Source organism: Phytophthora sojae (assembly GCF_000149755.1).
Source record: "Phytophthora sojae unplaced genomic scaffold PHYSOscaffold_1, whole genome shotgun sequence".
Lineage (NCBI taxonomy): Eukaryota > Oomycota > Peronosporomycetes > Peronosporales > Peronosporaceae > Phytophthora > Phytophthora sojae.
Genome location: NW_009258115.1, coordinates 11,916,815 through 11,931,825, shown reverse-complemented (window position 1 = coordinate 11,931,825; position 15,011 = coordinate 11,916,815). Strand labels below are relative to the sequence as shown.

The 15,011-nt window shown below is 57.5% G+C and overlaps 4 protein-coding genes across 4 annotated transcripts; 2 read left to right on the top strand and 2 right to left on the bottom strand.

Annotated features, from left to right (window-relative positions):
- The first annotated feature begins 27 nt into the window (after positions 1–27).
- PHYSODRAFT_353732 (hypothetical protein) lies at positions 28–5,017 on the top strand. Its single transcript, XM_009519231.1, has one exon. It carries the CDS (start codon positions 1,463–1,465, stop codon positions 3,302–3,304), a length of 1,842 nt encoding a protein of 613 aa, XP_009517526.1. The 5' UTR covers positions 28–1,462; the 3' UTR covers positions 3,305–5,017.
- A 189-nt stretch (positions 5,018–5,206) lies between these two features.
- PHYSODRAFT_553302 (hypothetical protein) lies at positions 5,207–7,199 on the top strand (the record flags this gene model as incomplete). The annotated part of the gene is made up of 7 exons (XM_009519230.1): positions 5,207–5,264; positions 5,355–5,766; positions 5,832–5,900; positions 5,966–6,080; positions 6,145–6,566; positions 6,632–6,703; positions 6,797–7,199. 7 exons carry the CDS (start codon positions 5,207–5,209, stop codon positions 7,197–7,199), a joined length of 1,551 nt encoding a protein of 516 aa, XP_009517525.1.
- A 269-nt stretch (positions 7,200–7,468) lies between these two features.
- On the bottom strand, positions 7,469–8,596 carry PHYSODRAFT_385087 (hypothetical protein; the record flags this gene model as incomplete). The annotated part of the gene is made up of 1 exon (XM_009519229.1): positions 7,469–8,596. A coding segment is annotated over one exon (1,128 nt), but the record flags the coding sequence as incomplete, so codon positions are not given.
- A 5,949-nt stretch (positions 8,597–14,545) lies between these two features.
- Positions 14,546–14,866, bottom strand: PHYSODRAFT_391381 (hypothetical protein; the record flags this gene model as incomplete). Its single annotated transcript, XM_009519228.1, has 1 exon — positions 14,546–14,866. A coding segment is annotated over one exon (321 nt), but the record flags the coding sequence as incomplete, so codon positions are not given.
- Between the last annotated feature and the right edge of the window lie 145 nt (positions 14,867–15,011).

Sequence of the window (15,011 nt, the reverse complement as noted above, 5' to 3'; positions counted from 1 at the left end):
GTGTCTTCCAGCGGGTTCTGCGCCGTTACTCTACAGTAGGTTGTGTCGCTGTCGTATTCCACAGCCTCCAGTTGAACCTCCATGACCACAATGTCCGCGAACGTCTGGAAGTAGTACAACAGCGTCGGGTTGTCGGCGTTCCCCAGTACCGCGACGGCCGCCACCGTGTAGTTGCCCTCTTCAGCGAAGGACAGCTCGTCCAGCGTCTCAAAGTAGGTCGCTTCCGAGCTGGAGAAGTTGCCCGACTGCGCGGTCGTGAACGTGTCGCTGCCCAGGATGCTGGGCGTGCACTGATGCCGCGACGCGCAGGTGCGCACGTAGGTGGAGAGGATCTGCACGTGCCGGCCGGCGTTGTCCGCACTGAGCGTGGTCATGGCGTCAGGAGGCACAGGCACATCCATGGCGTTGCTTGAGTCGGCGTCGAGCTGCAAGCCCCAGAGCAGCGGCACGCTCTGGTTGGGCGCGTAGGACGCGGCCACGAGCGGGATCGTCACGTTCACGGCGCAGTCCTCGCCGTTGTAGGCGGCTAACGGTATTATGAGCGACGCGGAGCCGTCGATCTCCCAGCAACTGGTCTCCGCCGAGACTATAGAGAACAGCAGCGCCATGGCCGCCATTGCCACGAGGAAGCGCATGGCGAGCGTCCAGCAATGGCCAAAACTGGAAGTGGCTCGGGATCAGCTTTTCTCCATGAGACCGTGGCGAACTGCCGGGTCGAATGACTTGGCATTTGTATGGGCGTATCCATCACGTGCCAGAGAACGGACATTCCAGTCTCGAGCAAAAAACAGCAGGTCTCCGATGTCACTCCGCCGCCGCATGGGCTCCAGTCCAAAGTCTGGACCAGACTCGAGGCTCCAGTGTCTTTGGCTCGAGCCTGGATGCGGTGGTCGCAGCATCGATTGAAGCCTCCGAAGCCGCGAAGCAGCAGACGCGGCAGAGTCGCCTTGACTTGACTTGACTGGCGAAACTGGCGCACTGACAAGGACAGCGAACGACAGCAACTTCAATTCCATCGCCCAACGCCACCACCACAGCCGCCATCGCCATCACCAACGCGGTGCGGCATTAGCAGCTGGTTATGCCCAGAGCACCGAAGCTCGAAGCCGGAGCTCACGTTGTACCGTTCGGAGCGGTACACCAACTTCATTCTATGTTTTGGTGGAGTGGCAGCAGCACGACACACCGCGAACTGGCGTTCTTGGACAGTCAGCTCCTACACTGTAAGTCGCAAGGCGCCAGACCTCTCGCCCCCCAGTCGCCAACAGCTCCGCCGCCGCTGCTGCATTTCGTTCGCGCTTAGTAGCAAGGAAGGAAGTCAAGAGGCCTCGAGCTCGCTAGCGTCCAGCCACCATGTACGTTCACTACAGTCGACTAGCGCAAAGGCACACCGATGCTAGTCAATCGCTGGACTAACTAACGCTAATGCCAATGCCAATGCCAATGCAGGGTGACGTTCAAGATGGACGGCAGTACGACGTACTGCTACTACATCTCGGAGAAGTACTCGCAGGAGCAGCCCGTGGAGGACGACGTGCTGGTGCAGGACTCGGGCAGCGCGTGCCCCATCACCATCCGCGTGGACATCGCCGACGAGCTCGAGAAGAACGCGCTGATCCCGCTGCGCTACACCGCGACGCTGGACACGTCGTCGGCCGACGCCAACTTCGAGTTCCCCGACCCGATCGTCAAGGTGCCCGTGCCCGAGTACCTCATGGGCAACACGAACGCGTCCGCCGAGTCCTCGGGCAGCACCAACGAGACGACGTACGACGTGGCCGTGGCCAACGTCGTCATGTGCGACTGGCGCAGTTGCAACCTCTTCTCCACGGCTTCCGAGAGCGCTACCTACTACTCGTCCAGCAACAACCCGAACGACTTCACCGACAACGTGGCGGTGTTCGGCTCCCAGGAGCTCGTGATCCCCAAGGACGGAAAGTACACTGGCTACGTGCACCTCGTGGTCAACATTGCCGGTAACTCGCGCGCCGACTTTGTGACCTTCTTCCCCGTTCAGATTGGCGACGTGGCTGGTACAACGCCGAGCAGTATCACCACCGACGGTACGACCACGTACTGCTGGACATCCAAGGATGTGTCGGTGTTTGATCCCAGTGTTGCGGGCGACCTCACCATTCGAACGGGGGAGTACTGTCCTGGTTCAATGTCGATGTCGCTCTCGTCGACTGAAGTGTACGTCGGTGACACCATCGACATCGCCTGGATGCTCGACATGTCCGACTCAACCACCGACGACTCGACGTTGATTGCCGAGGTGTCCACTACGGATGCGATCCTAGACCCGCGTACCGACATCTACTCGGTTGTTCCAGTGTCGGTGTTTAGCGGCTGCCAGCGCAACTTGGCCGGCGCTAACTGCTCCACTTACACGGGTGAAGAATCGTCGACGTTTGCCATCGCGGAGTATGATGACATGAACCTCACGAGCGACGCCGTCAGCTACTCCACGAACTACACGTTTGATACGTCCGGGCAGTTTACGATGTTTGGCCGAGTGGCCATGGTGACCGTCGATGGCGAGCGTATCGACATGGCTATCTACTCGAGCGTGACAGTTTCGGTGCAGGGTGGCAGCAGCGGTAGCTACCTGTTCCTGTACGTTGGTATCGCCATTGGCGCTGTGATTCTGCTGGCTGGTGGCTTCTTCTGCTACATGAAGAAGCGCCGCAACAATGTGGACACGAAGGATATCCCCTTCCGCCAACCTGTCAGTGGGCTGGAGCGCTCGAGTGACTACACTATGGCGTCCTCGAACTTCCTGTCGCACAAGACGCCTGCACAGCTGCAGGGGCTGGACATGAGCGGCGACTACAGCACCAACAAGACGGCCCCGTCCTACCTTGCTGTGAACGCCGCGGATAGCGGCGTATTTGACAAAACAATTCACGCGGAGCCTGGCCAAATCCCTGCGTCTTTGGAAAGCAGCGAGTCTTTGTCGCTGAACCCGTTTGAGCGCGCTAGCTTTGCTGGATTGAGCGATGACGTTGCAAGCTCGCGGCCTTCGGAGATGACCAAGTTTTCGTTCCAGTCTGGATATTCCGATGAAACCGAGTGGGAGTACGACACGAGCGACCTCCGAGGCGGCAGCGACTTCAGTGACTTCTCGTCGGACCCAGGCACTAGCCTTCCTGCTTCCACCGATTTCGACATGGGCCGTGGTACCAATATGCCCATTCTGGAGGAGGACGACCTGGCCGGCAACAGCTTCAGCCACGACCACCACCCGTCCAGCTCCACTAACGACCCGCGCAGCTCGACCAGTTCCGGTTGGACTGTGCAGTAAATCACGCATTGACTTGTCGACTGCGGGATTTACAAGTAGCTTCGTGGATTTCGCAGCAGTAAGGATGACATCGCTTTGTTCCGCAAAGCACGTGGGTGAATGGAGTGTTCCGAGTTTTTATTATTATCAAGCGCAAGGACGATTTTGTAGGGGGTGCGAGCTTCGGTGAATTGGAAGAGGGGTAGTAGTGCGCGGAAGGCTGCAGGCCAAATGGAAGCCGGTGAGTGGCATCCCTAGCATGCTTCCATCCCCTTCATAAGTGTGAATCCGAAGCACAATAGAGATCATCAAGTCTAAATGAGAATATGCGTCTAGCAATTTCATCCAGCTTCATGTATTTACGCAAGCCTACTCCCAACTTCGCACAACTTCTCTTCAACTAACCCCTGCCCGACACCCTCACTAAACTAAACAGCGATGTGTGCGTGGCCATCAGACCCGTGCATAGCCGGAGGACTTGCCAGCTCGTCGTCAGCCTCTTCAATGGCGCCGTAGGCTTCTGGCTGAATTGACAGCAGTACAGCTCGATCAGTGGCCGATGTTGAAGACGGCGCAGCGTATTGAGACGGGCGTTCGTTGGAAGAGTACGACGAAGATACCGATCCGTGCCGTGTGCGGCCTCGATTGACAGAGTCTACGTCCACGGAGAGCAGCGACGACAGCGACGCCATGCGATCCTGCTCCTTGAACGAGTCCACATGACCCACAGAGTGGAAGTGCGCTTGCAGAATGACCTTGAGTTCGTCCTGGATGCAGAGGATGCGAGCTTCCAAGTCCACATCGTTCGCATCGGGGCCAAACGGACACTCAATGGAGGAAGCCACATTGTCCAGCGCAAAGAGCAGCACCGCCGCAATGCCCACGTACAGCGGCGTCATGAATCCAAACATCGGCGCCAACGTCGCCCCCATGAGCAGCAAATAGCCGACAAAGCACGCGTGCAAACACTGCGCCAAGTTGAATGCAATAGGCACATTGCACAGGTTGAAGATCCTCGTGTACATCTGGGGCAGCGTCGACACGATCTTGTTGAGCTCCATGGCCTGCTCCACCGTCACGTAGCTCTTCCTCCTGGCGCGGTTGATTGTGCGTCGCAGCCAGAGCTCCACGATCGCCGCGCGCATCTTGTTGGCCGAGCCCACGACGTTGCGCTCGCGGTTCCACGTGTGCTCTCCGAGCGTGAGCACTTCGGTGCTGGAGAACTCGTCCGCCTCCTTCTGCGTGAGCAGCGCGCGCAGCTCCAGCGGCGCGTCGCTCTCGTTGCAGTCATGGAACACCAGCGTCACGTACAGCAGGATGTAGCGCTTGACGTCGCGGATGAACTGGCACTTGTTACGGATCTGCGCGCGGTCGGCCACGCCCTTGCGCGAGAAGTGCACGAAGGCGCAGGCGGTGGCCGTCAGCGTGCGCGCAGCGTCGGCGAACGCGCTGACGTCCTCCACGCCGCGTTGCCACTGGCCCAGCGCCGCGAACACGCGCAGACCCACGAGCACCGCCAGGAACACCGACGCGCAGAGCAGCAGCGGCTGCAGCGCCTCCGTGGGCAGCAGCGTCGGCTTCTCACGCTGCAACGCGGCCAGCCCCGCCGCAAGCGCCGCTACCATGGCCGCGCGGCATAGTGTGGAGGGAGCGGCGATGGCCGACCCGTGCGAGTACAGCAGCAGCCGCCAGAGGATGTGGTTGCTGTAGTAGATCATCGCCCGGAACCTTGATGGGGAGCTGGTGCTTCGGCAACTGGATAATTTGGCTGCGTCGAGTACTGTGATAGGCAACTATACAAAAATCAAGTTGGTTTGCTGGGCGGAACGAAATGATTGTGCTCAAAGTGAATCAGGACCTGCGAAAGAGAGTAATCATGACGGGACGCAGTTTCCGCATTCTCTTCAAGGAGCGCAAGGTGCAATGCGCAGGTGCGAGCAGTGCCGCCGCTCGCTCGAGAGCGAGCTGCTCAGCGCGCCAGGTGCGGCCTCTGCGTGGATATGACACAACCCACCGTCTTCTCCTCGTTCTGAGCTTCGTTTTGGTGTGCTATTCTGTTCCTGACGCGCAGTATTGGGCGAGTCCTACGTGCTCCTGCCCACGGCCAGCGCCTCCCAGAGCATGTTGCTGCTGCAGAAGCTGCCCACGAACGCGGCGCCGCCGCCCGAGATGGACGAGTCCGGAGCCTTCGGGGAGGACCTGTACGCTAGTGCACGCTACAACCTGTCGCTGCAGCAGCAGCACCAGCAGGAGCAGAGGCGGCAGCAGGCGCAGCGTCGACAGAAGCTCCAGCAGCGCCAGCGACGCCAGCAGCAGAGGATGAAGGACAGCTTCACGGCCGCGGGGAGGCCCTTCGAGGCGCATGTGGGTCGAGCGAGCAACGAAGAGGAGAACGCAGAGCTGGAGGACAGCATGGTGGCTGTGCCCACGTACGCGGACGTGAGTCACCACGTTCAACTGCTCACGACGCAGCAGGCTCATTGGTACGGCTGCTGGATGATGGAGTGTAGGGTATTTTTGGGTCTCTGACGTGGCGGGTGCTATGTAGTGCTGGGCTGCCGGTGACAACGCCGGTGTGCAAGGAGTGCATGGATGGCATGGTCACGCTCATCGACGGGTGAGTGAGTCTACAGCTGGGCAATTTTGTTGCATTTTGTTGCTCACCTGGCTGTGTTTTTGCAGTCAAGCGGAGCGAGCGAGGTATGAGAAGCGGTGCTTTGCTGGTTTCCTGCACAATACGACGAGCTCTGTTGTTCACAGTGAGGATGTGGAGCAGATCGACGACAAGATTCGATTTGTACGTGGGATTGCATAGGCTCATGAGGTCTTGTTGGCTAACGTGACGGTGATGCTTATGCCAGTATGAAAACGAGCTAAACGCGCTGGAGGAAAGTCTAAAGCTTATGGAGCGCGAACGGGAAGTCATTGCTCAGCAGCAGGAAGCGATGCATGAGGAGGAGAAGGCTCTCATTTACGAAGAAGCTGGACTGTGGGAACAGTTTAACGGGCTGCAGTTGCAGGAGGCTGTATTTCGCGAGGTTCGAGATGCAGGCACTGCGCAGATCGACGCGATGGAGCGGAAAGGAGCGTCCGCCAAACACCTGAATATCCTGACCGACATGTTCGTCATCGGCTATGACGGCGCCTTTGGCACGATTAATCAGTTCCGCATGGGCCAGTCAGCGTCGTTTGCGGTCGAATGGAACGAGATAAACTCTGCCTTTGGTGAATGCGCTTTACTTCTGCAAACCTTGGCAAACATGGTTGGAATGGAGTTCTCTGAGTAAGTAAGCGTGTGCTAGCTGACATTCAATGCGTGCTTTGCTAACATATTTTTTCTCTTCGTAGCTTTAAGATCGTACCACTGGGCAGCTTCTCCAAAATGATCCGGACGAGCAACCTACGCATGGAGTACTGTCTGTAAGTCGTGTCATTGTGGAGACATATTGGTGCTTCGTGCTTGGAAGAATTAATTGTGTCGTGCCGCTGTGCATTGGTACTTTCTGCCTGCAGACACGGTTCGGACCAGCAGAATTTTGCTGAATCGCACTTCAACTTAGGCCTCGGTGCCTGGATCACGTGCTTGGGCCAGTTGATGGCGTTTGTTCGGGCTCGAGACGCGTCCATTCGATTGCCTTACAAAGTTGCGAAGCATTCTATCGGAGGCTACTCCATTCTCTTTCTGAAGAACAAGCACAAGGAGTGGACCAAGGCTCTCAAGTACGCGCTAACCAACTTGAAGTGGCTACTTACGTGGGTCACCGCCCGTGGTCACAGCATTTCTGCGCCAAACGTGGCAGCTTCTGTTGCTGTACCCGTTCCGAGCAAAGCTGCTCTCGCATTTGCTGCTCACCCTCCCGTAATGCGCACCAGTGGATCGAAGCAGAGTGTTGTCATCATGGAGCACTTCTCGTAAAGTTGTATTTTAGACCAAATGAATATGTACATGTGGCAGAAAGGTGTGCAGGAGAGTTCATGCGTCTAACATCTGCCTGTTTTTCTCTTCCATCTTCAGCTACGCTACAATTACCAGATCGGTAAGGTGCGCTGGGACAGCCCCCTTCTTCTCGTTCTTCCGTGTGGTTGTCTTGTAAATATGTGGAGGTTCGGCGTCGCTCTCTAGACCTTCGAGTAATCGCCTAAATAGTCTCGAAGTGCGGCGTGCACAGCTCATTCCGTGGGGTTGTCGATCTCGACTGTCCGCCGTTTTGACTGCGGAGAAGCAGCATCTTGCTGCTTAGGTTCCTTGGCGTCCTTGGCGTCCTTGGCCTCGTCTGGGCTACCCGCATCGGTGGATACGCTCAACAGAGGCCGCTTCTTGCCGAGTTTCGCACTCAGGTCCACCGTAAGGCTTCCGGGCTCGACTGTCTTCTTCTCGGATTCCTTCTCGGTCTTCTTCTCAGTGCTCTTTTCGGTCTCCTTCTCAGTTTCCTTCTCGTTCTTCTTTTCGGTCTTCTTGTCCGCCGTCTTCTCCGTCTTGTTCTCATCTTCCGGCTCCTCGTCACTGTTGTGAGCCTCAGAGAAGAAGTGCAGCAGCAGCTTCGCGTCTTCAGGCTTCGTTTTCGGCATGGGGGCGAGCGTGAGTTGCTGTGACGAGTTCGTGTTTGGCAGGATCTTGCGACCACGAACGGATACAGCGAGAGAAGAGGGCAGCGGCACAGATGGCACATGCTGCGAGCCCGGTCCAACGCCACCGGCACTGAGCGACTCAAGGAAGCGAGCCTCAACGACTGCAAGCTCTTCCCGTGCGCGACGAATGGCCTGGCGGTTGGCTGGTGTGTTCTCCATGGCGCGGAAGATCTGCTTGCCAATGGAGCTGTTGCCCTTGAGCTTCTTGGTCACGCGCATGGCCTCGCAGTTGAGACGCTTCGCCAGGTACCAGCGCAGCGAGGTGCCATCCTCAACGTCCAGCAGGCCGCGCTTGAAGAAGTGGATGATCATGTTCGTGAACGCCTCCTCCTCTGGCGTCCACTTACCGCTGCGAAGGCCTGGAGAGCACTTGGACTTGGTCGATCGCTTCTTGGGAGCGGCAGCCGCTGCAGCCGGCAGGCTGACGCGAGACACCGAGGTGAGCACCGCAGCGGCATTATTTGTGGCACTGATGTTCTGCTGATGCCGAGCCGCTTCTAGAGTCGCTGCTGTCGGGGGCTGCGGGAACGCGGGCTGCATGTTCATCATGTTGTACTGGTGTCCGAAGGTGGCTGGCTCCTGCGGGTTGTTGGCGCCGCTGTGAGCCAGGCTCGCGATGGCATGCGCCACGGACGCTCCTGTGCTCATGCTGGTGCTTGTGGATGTGGTGCTCGGGGTGGCGCTGACGCTGGCGCTGTTGCTGCTGCTGGTGGTGTTGGCGGTGCTGCCACCAGCGCCGTTCACGACGCTCTGGCTGTTATTCACCATGGACAACATTGTCTCGGACGCAATGGTGCTTGTGTTGCTCTTCTCGAAGGTCGATGGATGGGAGGAAGTTGAAGCTCGCGGTGGCACTGCAACTCCCGGCTTCGAGGTCACGCTTCAACTGGAGGAAGGGAGGAAGGATCGGAGAGCGAGGGAATATGATCCAGTGAGCCCTTGAAGCGAGGGTCTTGTCTTGCCGGACGCTGAATTGAAGTTGGTGGCTCCTAGAGATTCGGCAGTGAAGTGGCGAGGCCGGAGGCTTCAAGTAGAGCAACAGAGAAGAGAGTCAGCCGAGCCGGACGAACACACGTCCGCCATTCAAACGCGCAGGGCTTGGAGGATGCAGAAAAGGAGCACGCGCTCTTCCTGCTGCTTTGCCCTCCGCGGCTGGGATGGAGAGCTCACCTTTTCACTCGCGCTTTGTATGCTTCCTTGGCTGCTGTCCGTGCCGCTCGATTGGCCCAATGGTCCTGCAGCACCAAACCCGCCCAAATCACAGCACCAACATCAATCAGGTGGTCGGAACCAGCAAGCGAAGCAAGGCAAAACCAGCAAGACACGGTCTCCCAGGTGGCTGCACTGTAGCTGCGTTGCTGCCACTACCAAGGAGGAGACTGATGTCTTGGGACGGCTGCTCGCTCTCACTTCAACTTACCAGTCGCCGCTGAAGTTGGAGAGTTGACACGAGCGTCTCCAGGAGGGAGAAGCCAAAGTGACGCTCGCTACTTGGATCCTTGGACTGCCACAGTAGACTCGACTCGAGCCCGGAGCTGTTGATTGAAGCGCGGTCTTATCTCGTCGTGCTTCGTCTTCGACTTGGATAGTGGAGGTCTTTCTTCTTCTGGTTCTGGCCGAGCAGGACAGCGCTGTACCCTTTCGCAAAGTGGCTGTGATTGGCTGAAAAGTGGCAACTTCAACTTGGTGGAGAAACTGTGACCGTCGTCGTCGGGGCTGCCGCCAACGCGCCCAAGCGGGCCCAACACTGACTGGAGGCAGGCAGGAAAAGCGTCCAGAAGGACGGCGAACGCCGAGGGTATTTGCGGCTCGGGCGTGAGCTTGACCTGGGCCTATTGACTCAGACGGCTAATTTTGAGGCACGTGGTGGTAGCGCTGATTTTGCGAGCCGAGCCCACTTCAAGCTGCGCACTTGGAGTTTGTATGCCGCCAAAAATGATTGGCCGCGATTGCACAAGCGACAACGGGGCGATGTTTTACACATCATTTTTGGCCGGGGCTGGACCTAACCCGTCGCGGGTCGAGGCCATCACAATAACAATAATGGAGCGCGTCTAAATGTCCGTGAGCTGTCAATGATGGCCGCTGCAGTAGCGCAACGGGGTTCTTCAATACAGGCAAAGGAGACTTTAGCATGGCTTTCGTTGCTGCCCTTGATTTTGGCGCCAAAAACAGCGCGGGAACGATGGGACGAAGATCGTGTCACACCTTGAAGTTGCCTGCTTGAAGCGCTCATGGCTCGCGGACCGGGATTTGCCTTCGCCGCGCTCACTGCCCGCAAGATGAGAGCGTTCTCCAGCTGCTGTAGAGTGAGCGGCATTCTCTAGCCTGTGGTGACTCTGTCAGTTTGTTTGCTGTGGGGGAACTTTGACTCGCCAACTCCAACCTATCCGCCCGTTACGCGCGTCAACAGCAGCTATCTTCAACGCTGGTGTTGATCGGTCCCAAACTCGCCTTTCAGCCAGCACCCGCCGCAAATTAAGCCCTTGGGCATAGTATCCCTCGACTTGCACCGACACACAGCGCCCGATATTGGCGTACGCCGTCAAGCGGCGACTTCCGCGTTAGCTCACTTGCGGCACCGCGCTCTCCTGCCCGCAACTGTATACGGGCGGGCACAAGGTCGATTTTTCACCATGTGCCGACGGGGAAACTAAATCTGGTGCTCTGACTCCCTGCAGACGAGTGAAGCGGTTCAGATGGTTGCTGCATACGAAAAAAAATCGGACCTAGCGACAGACCGACACCAACACCTTCTGCTCGCGAGTGAAGTCGCGTACCAGGCTGTGGTGTTGTGCAAGTCTAGCGCAGCAACGTGCAGCCACAAACACGACAAGGTCCGAGGGGGGGGGCGCCTAACAACACGCAGTTGCCATGCACACTGGTTCTGCTGCCCGGTACGTCGGTATCAGCCAGCCCCCCATTATTTATCATCGCTCGCCATGCTCCACCGCATCCTCTCCGCTGGAGCTGCTACGGTGTGCGAGCGATGGTGGCGTCTCCCAAAGCACACCGCTCTGAACCTGTGAGTAGCTCTTTATTTCACCCGTCCACGCTCGCTGGCGCTTTTGGGGCGTTTTGCAGAAGGTTGCTTTGAAGTTGAAGTGATCGCAACCTTTATAGATCCACTCAGCCAATCGCTGATTTTACAGGAGACATTTCAGCCAATCAAAAGCAAGCGTCAGCGCGACTTGCACCCGGGTAGAACAAGGAAACCCGTCGTCAAGCGCCGTCTCTCTTCATGGAAGACGCCCTAGCGCCATGCCCGTCGATCCGAACTCCGTTCAACGTTTTCGGGCGACCTCACAATTCAATTGCTCGCGTCTCCTGCATCCAGTGGTCTGAACCACAGCTCAGCTCCCAGCGTTTCAAGGCCTAGAAGTTATCTGATCCCAGCACCTCATCGACTTCGCAACTCGTCCCCACTTCAGCTAACATCGGTACCCGCTCGACACCATGTCGTCGTCTCAAGGCGGCAGCGGGTCCTTCGCTTCCAACTCCTCGGTCGCTGATACCATCTCGCCCACGCCCAGTCCGGAGGATGCAGCCAAACTCGAGGCTCAGCAGGCCTTGATGGCGTATCTCTTGTCTCGGTTCCACACGCTGCAGCTCTTCCTGCTGCTCGGCTACGGCATCATGTGCCTGCTCTGCATCACTCTCGTGATCTACCTGCGGCACAACCGGTACACAGCTCTTCGAGGTGACGCCAACGCTGCTCGGAAGATCATCTTGCCGGCGTACGAGCCGCTGCTGTGGGTGCTCGGCTGCACCACCGGGATCTACACGGCCTTCTTCTGCTCCGCGCTGGCGACCGAACTCTACACGTACGACATCTCCAAGCTCGCGACCGAGGTGTTCTACTCCGGACGGCAGTTCGTCTTCCTCAGCGTTATCGTCTTCATGCTGCAGAAGAGCGTGTCTGGGCCAGCTCTTCGACGTACGTTGATGATCACACTGGTGCTCTCAACGTACACTATTCCGCTTGTGTGGGTCATCACGACGTACTACTCGGTATCTGACCTATACGTGCCGCTCACAGTTGCGCGCGCGCTGATGCTGTTGCTCTACTCGTACGTCTTTATTCGTCCACCGGCTCGGGCGAGCAAGCGCACGCTGCGAGAGTATTGCGTGTTCGCGTACGTTTACTACGCGCTGCTGTTTTCGTACAACGAGTGCTTCCGACGCGGCCACTTGGAGACGGGATTCTACCTCACGTACTCGAATCTACTCTGTGGTTCGCTCTGTCCGTTGGTTATCTGGCGCGTGCTGCGCGCGGACACGGAGCACTGGAGAGGAATGGGTCAGCGTGCCGTAGCACTCCAGCGATTGTTCTGTCAGACGCGAGGAATGCCAGAGCGGGTCTCGTCCAAGGGCCTTCACATTCTGATTGAGATGCATCGCCAGTTCATCATCGACTTTGCCTACCTGGAGCTACAGCAACGTATTGGCGTCGGGGCCAGCGCGGTCGTTTTCAAGGGATTATTGAGGTCTTCGACGGACGTAGCAGTCAAAGTCTACACCCCGACGGACTTTACGGAGGACACTGTCGCAGCGTTCTCACAGGAAGCAGCACTTTGCGGCGCACTGCACCACCCGAACATCGTCGCGTTCCACGGGATGTGCGTGTGTCCGCCCACGATTTGCCTGGTCAATGAGCTTTGCGTTGGAAGTCTGGAGGACGTGACCTGTGCTGCAGCGAGGCGGCGGTCAAGAGTGGGCGAGCACGATCACAACCGCCAGCAGCTGCTGCTCAACGTCGCCTACATGCTGGACGCAGCGCGTGCTGTGGCATATTTGCACAGCTTCCGACCTCCGTTCCTGCATCGCGACATCAAGCCGACCAACTTCCTCGTGGACGCGAACAGCACAGTCAAACTCACGGACTTTGGTGAATCTCGATCTCTTCCTCGCGCGCAGGTGGTGAGCAACGGACTCAGCAACGCTACTGCCACGACGCATCGGAGTAGTCTCGGGGGATACGGGAGCGAGAAAGCCTCGACGGTGGCCATGCTATCCAGCGAAGACGCGACTACTAAGGCTCCAGCTGACCGTGCCAGCATTGAGATCGCTGTCGTCGGAGCCGCTAACCTCCAGCAACTACGCGGATCGATTGTGTCTACTGGAGTAGATGGGGTGAAAACTAACAAGGATGGCAACCGGAGCAGCATTGACGCTAATGCTGTGCGTATGACGGTCAAGGGCACGGTAGACTATATGGCGCCAGAGGTTATCAACGGTCGGGCGGGTCTTGCAGCTTACGGTGAGGCAGCAGATGTGTATTCCCTGGGAATCACGATGTGGGACGTGCTGAATCCTGGTCAGGAGAAGTTCCCAGGCACAGGCAGCAACCATTTCCGTGTCTTCGATCTCGTCCTTGAGGGCCAACGCCCCGACATAGACGTTCGACTGCACCCCGGTATTCGCGCGATTATTGAGAGCTCCTGGCAGCACGATCCGCGCTTACGTCCGTCAGCACACAGTGTTGTGAGCACTCTGGAGAGCATTCAGGAGGAACTCAGCGCCGCGTTCGCCCTGGAGCTAGCGGACGAGCTTGAAGACGCGATGCGCTTAGCCAAGCCGATTGTCGCTTCGAGTGCCCCATTGGTGGCACCGCGAGGGTTCTCCGGCGAGGAAGCTATCTCGCACATGCGCCAGTTTCAGTACGTGGACAACTCAAGTGAAGCTGTTCGTCTGGGCAACGCGCTCATGGACTCCGGCTTGCTCCATCACAGCAAACACGCGCGTCCATTCGAGGAATCTGAGGAAGTATACTTCTTCGACGATGACAACATCAACTTGTGCCAGCCCTTAGTGGTGGGCGCATACACGCAGGACCAGAGAGACAAGGTCGACGCGGAGAGCGCGACGGTAATCAGCTCGTCCACGCGCCCATCGCGGCGCGCCTCACATCGCTCCGGTTCCACCAACCTATACACCAGTTCGGCTCGAGTGCGCAGCGACAGCTCCCAGTCTCAATCTGACCGAACACTTCTCGAGAACGGAGTTTGTGCTTGCCGTAAGTTGGGACAGCGCCTCAAACTACCCAAGACCTCCAAGACTCGCCACAGGTTTCGTCGAAGAGGGAAGGGCAAGGGAAAACCGTCGCCTGCCATGGTAGCAAGCGATGCCGCGGAGCAGCTACAAACGAGACTTCTCCTGGAGTCTCCACATGAATCGAATGAGTTTGACGGCTTCGATGCGAGCCCAACAGTGGTGTAGGCGGCAGTTGAACTTGTACACTTTCATTTGTACTTCCATAAGTATACGTTTGTATACTTTCGCAAGTAATAAATATATCGTTTTGAACGGTACATGGTCTCGTTCTTGCGGTATACAGGACCCCGCTAAAGCACACTCCTCAGTAGTAAAGGGGATCTAGCCAGCTATAGCAACATCGATCAACATCAACGAAGTCGAATACTTCATGAGAATGCTTTAGTGAGCTGAGCGCAGCTACGAGTTCCATTCTTCCATGGCGAATCGACTCGACTGATCGATTGCTTCGCTCAAGCCTAAGCGCTCTGATGGCTCGAATGCACACAGTGCATGCACAAAGTCCCAGTTTTCGTCGCTCACAAACGCTTTCGGTCGGGACATGAAAATGCCATGGGTCAAGTTGTAAATCACCGAGTCATTAGGCAGATGCGTCCCCCATGGCACATTTCCACTCACAGCCTCCACAACGCACATGCCGAACGAGTACACGTCCGATTCAAACGTCAGAGAACAGCTCTCGCTTCGCAGTAATTCTGGCGCCTTCCACCGCACAGCACCTGTTGACGTCGTCGGCTTGGACTCCATCAAGGCGAAGCTGAACCCGAAATCCGTCAGCTTGGCCGTCTTCTCCTCCGTCACGAGGATCTGGTTGCACTTGAGGTCTCCGTGCACGATCTTCTTCTCGTGGAGAAACTGCAGCCCCAAGGCTGCGCCGTGCAACAATCGCCACACTAAAGCCTGATTGTCGTGCTTGTTCTTTTGCAGGAAGTCCACGAGGATGCCGTTCGTGGCCTCTTCGCACACGAAGAAGCACGGCTGGCTCACGTGGAACGCGCCGAACAGCCTCACGACGTTCGGGTGCTGCGCTCGAAACCAGAGTCGA

Coding starts and splice junctions, on each gene's coding strand:
- PHYSODRAFT_353732 (XM_009519231.1), top strand. CDS start 1,463: ATGGACGGCAGTACGACGTACTGCTACTACATCTCGGAGAAGTACTCG.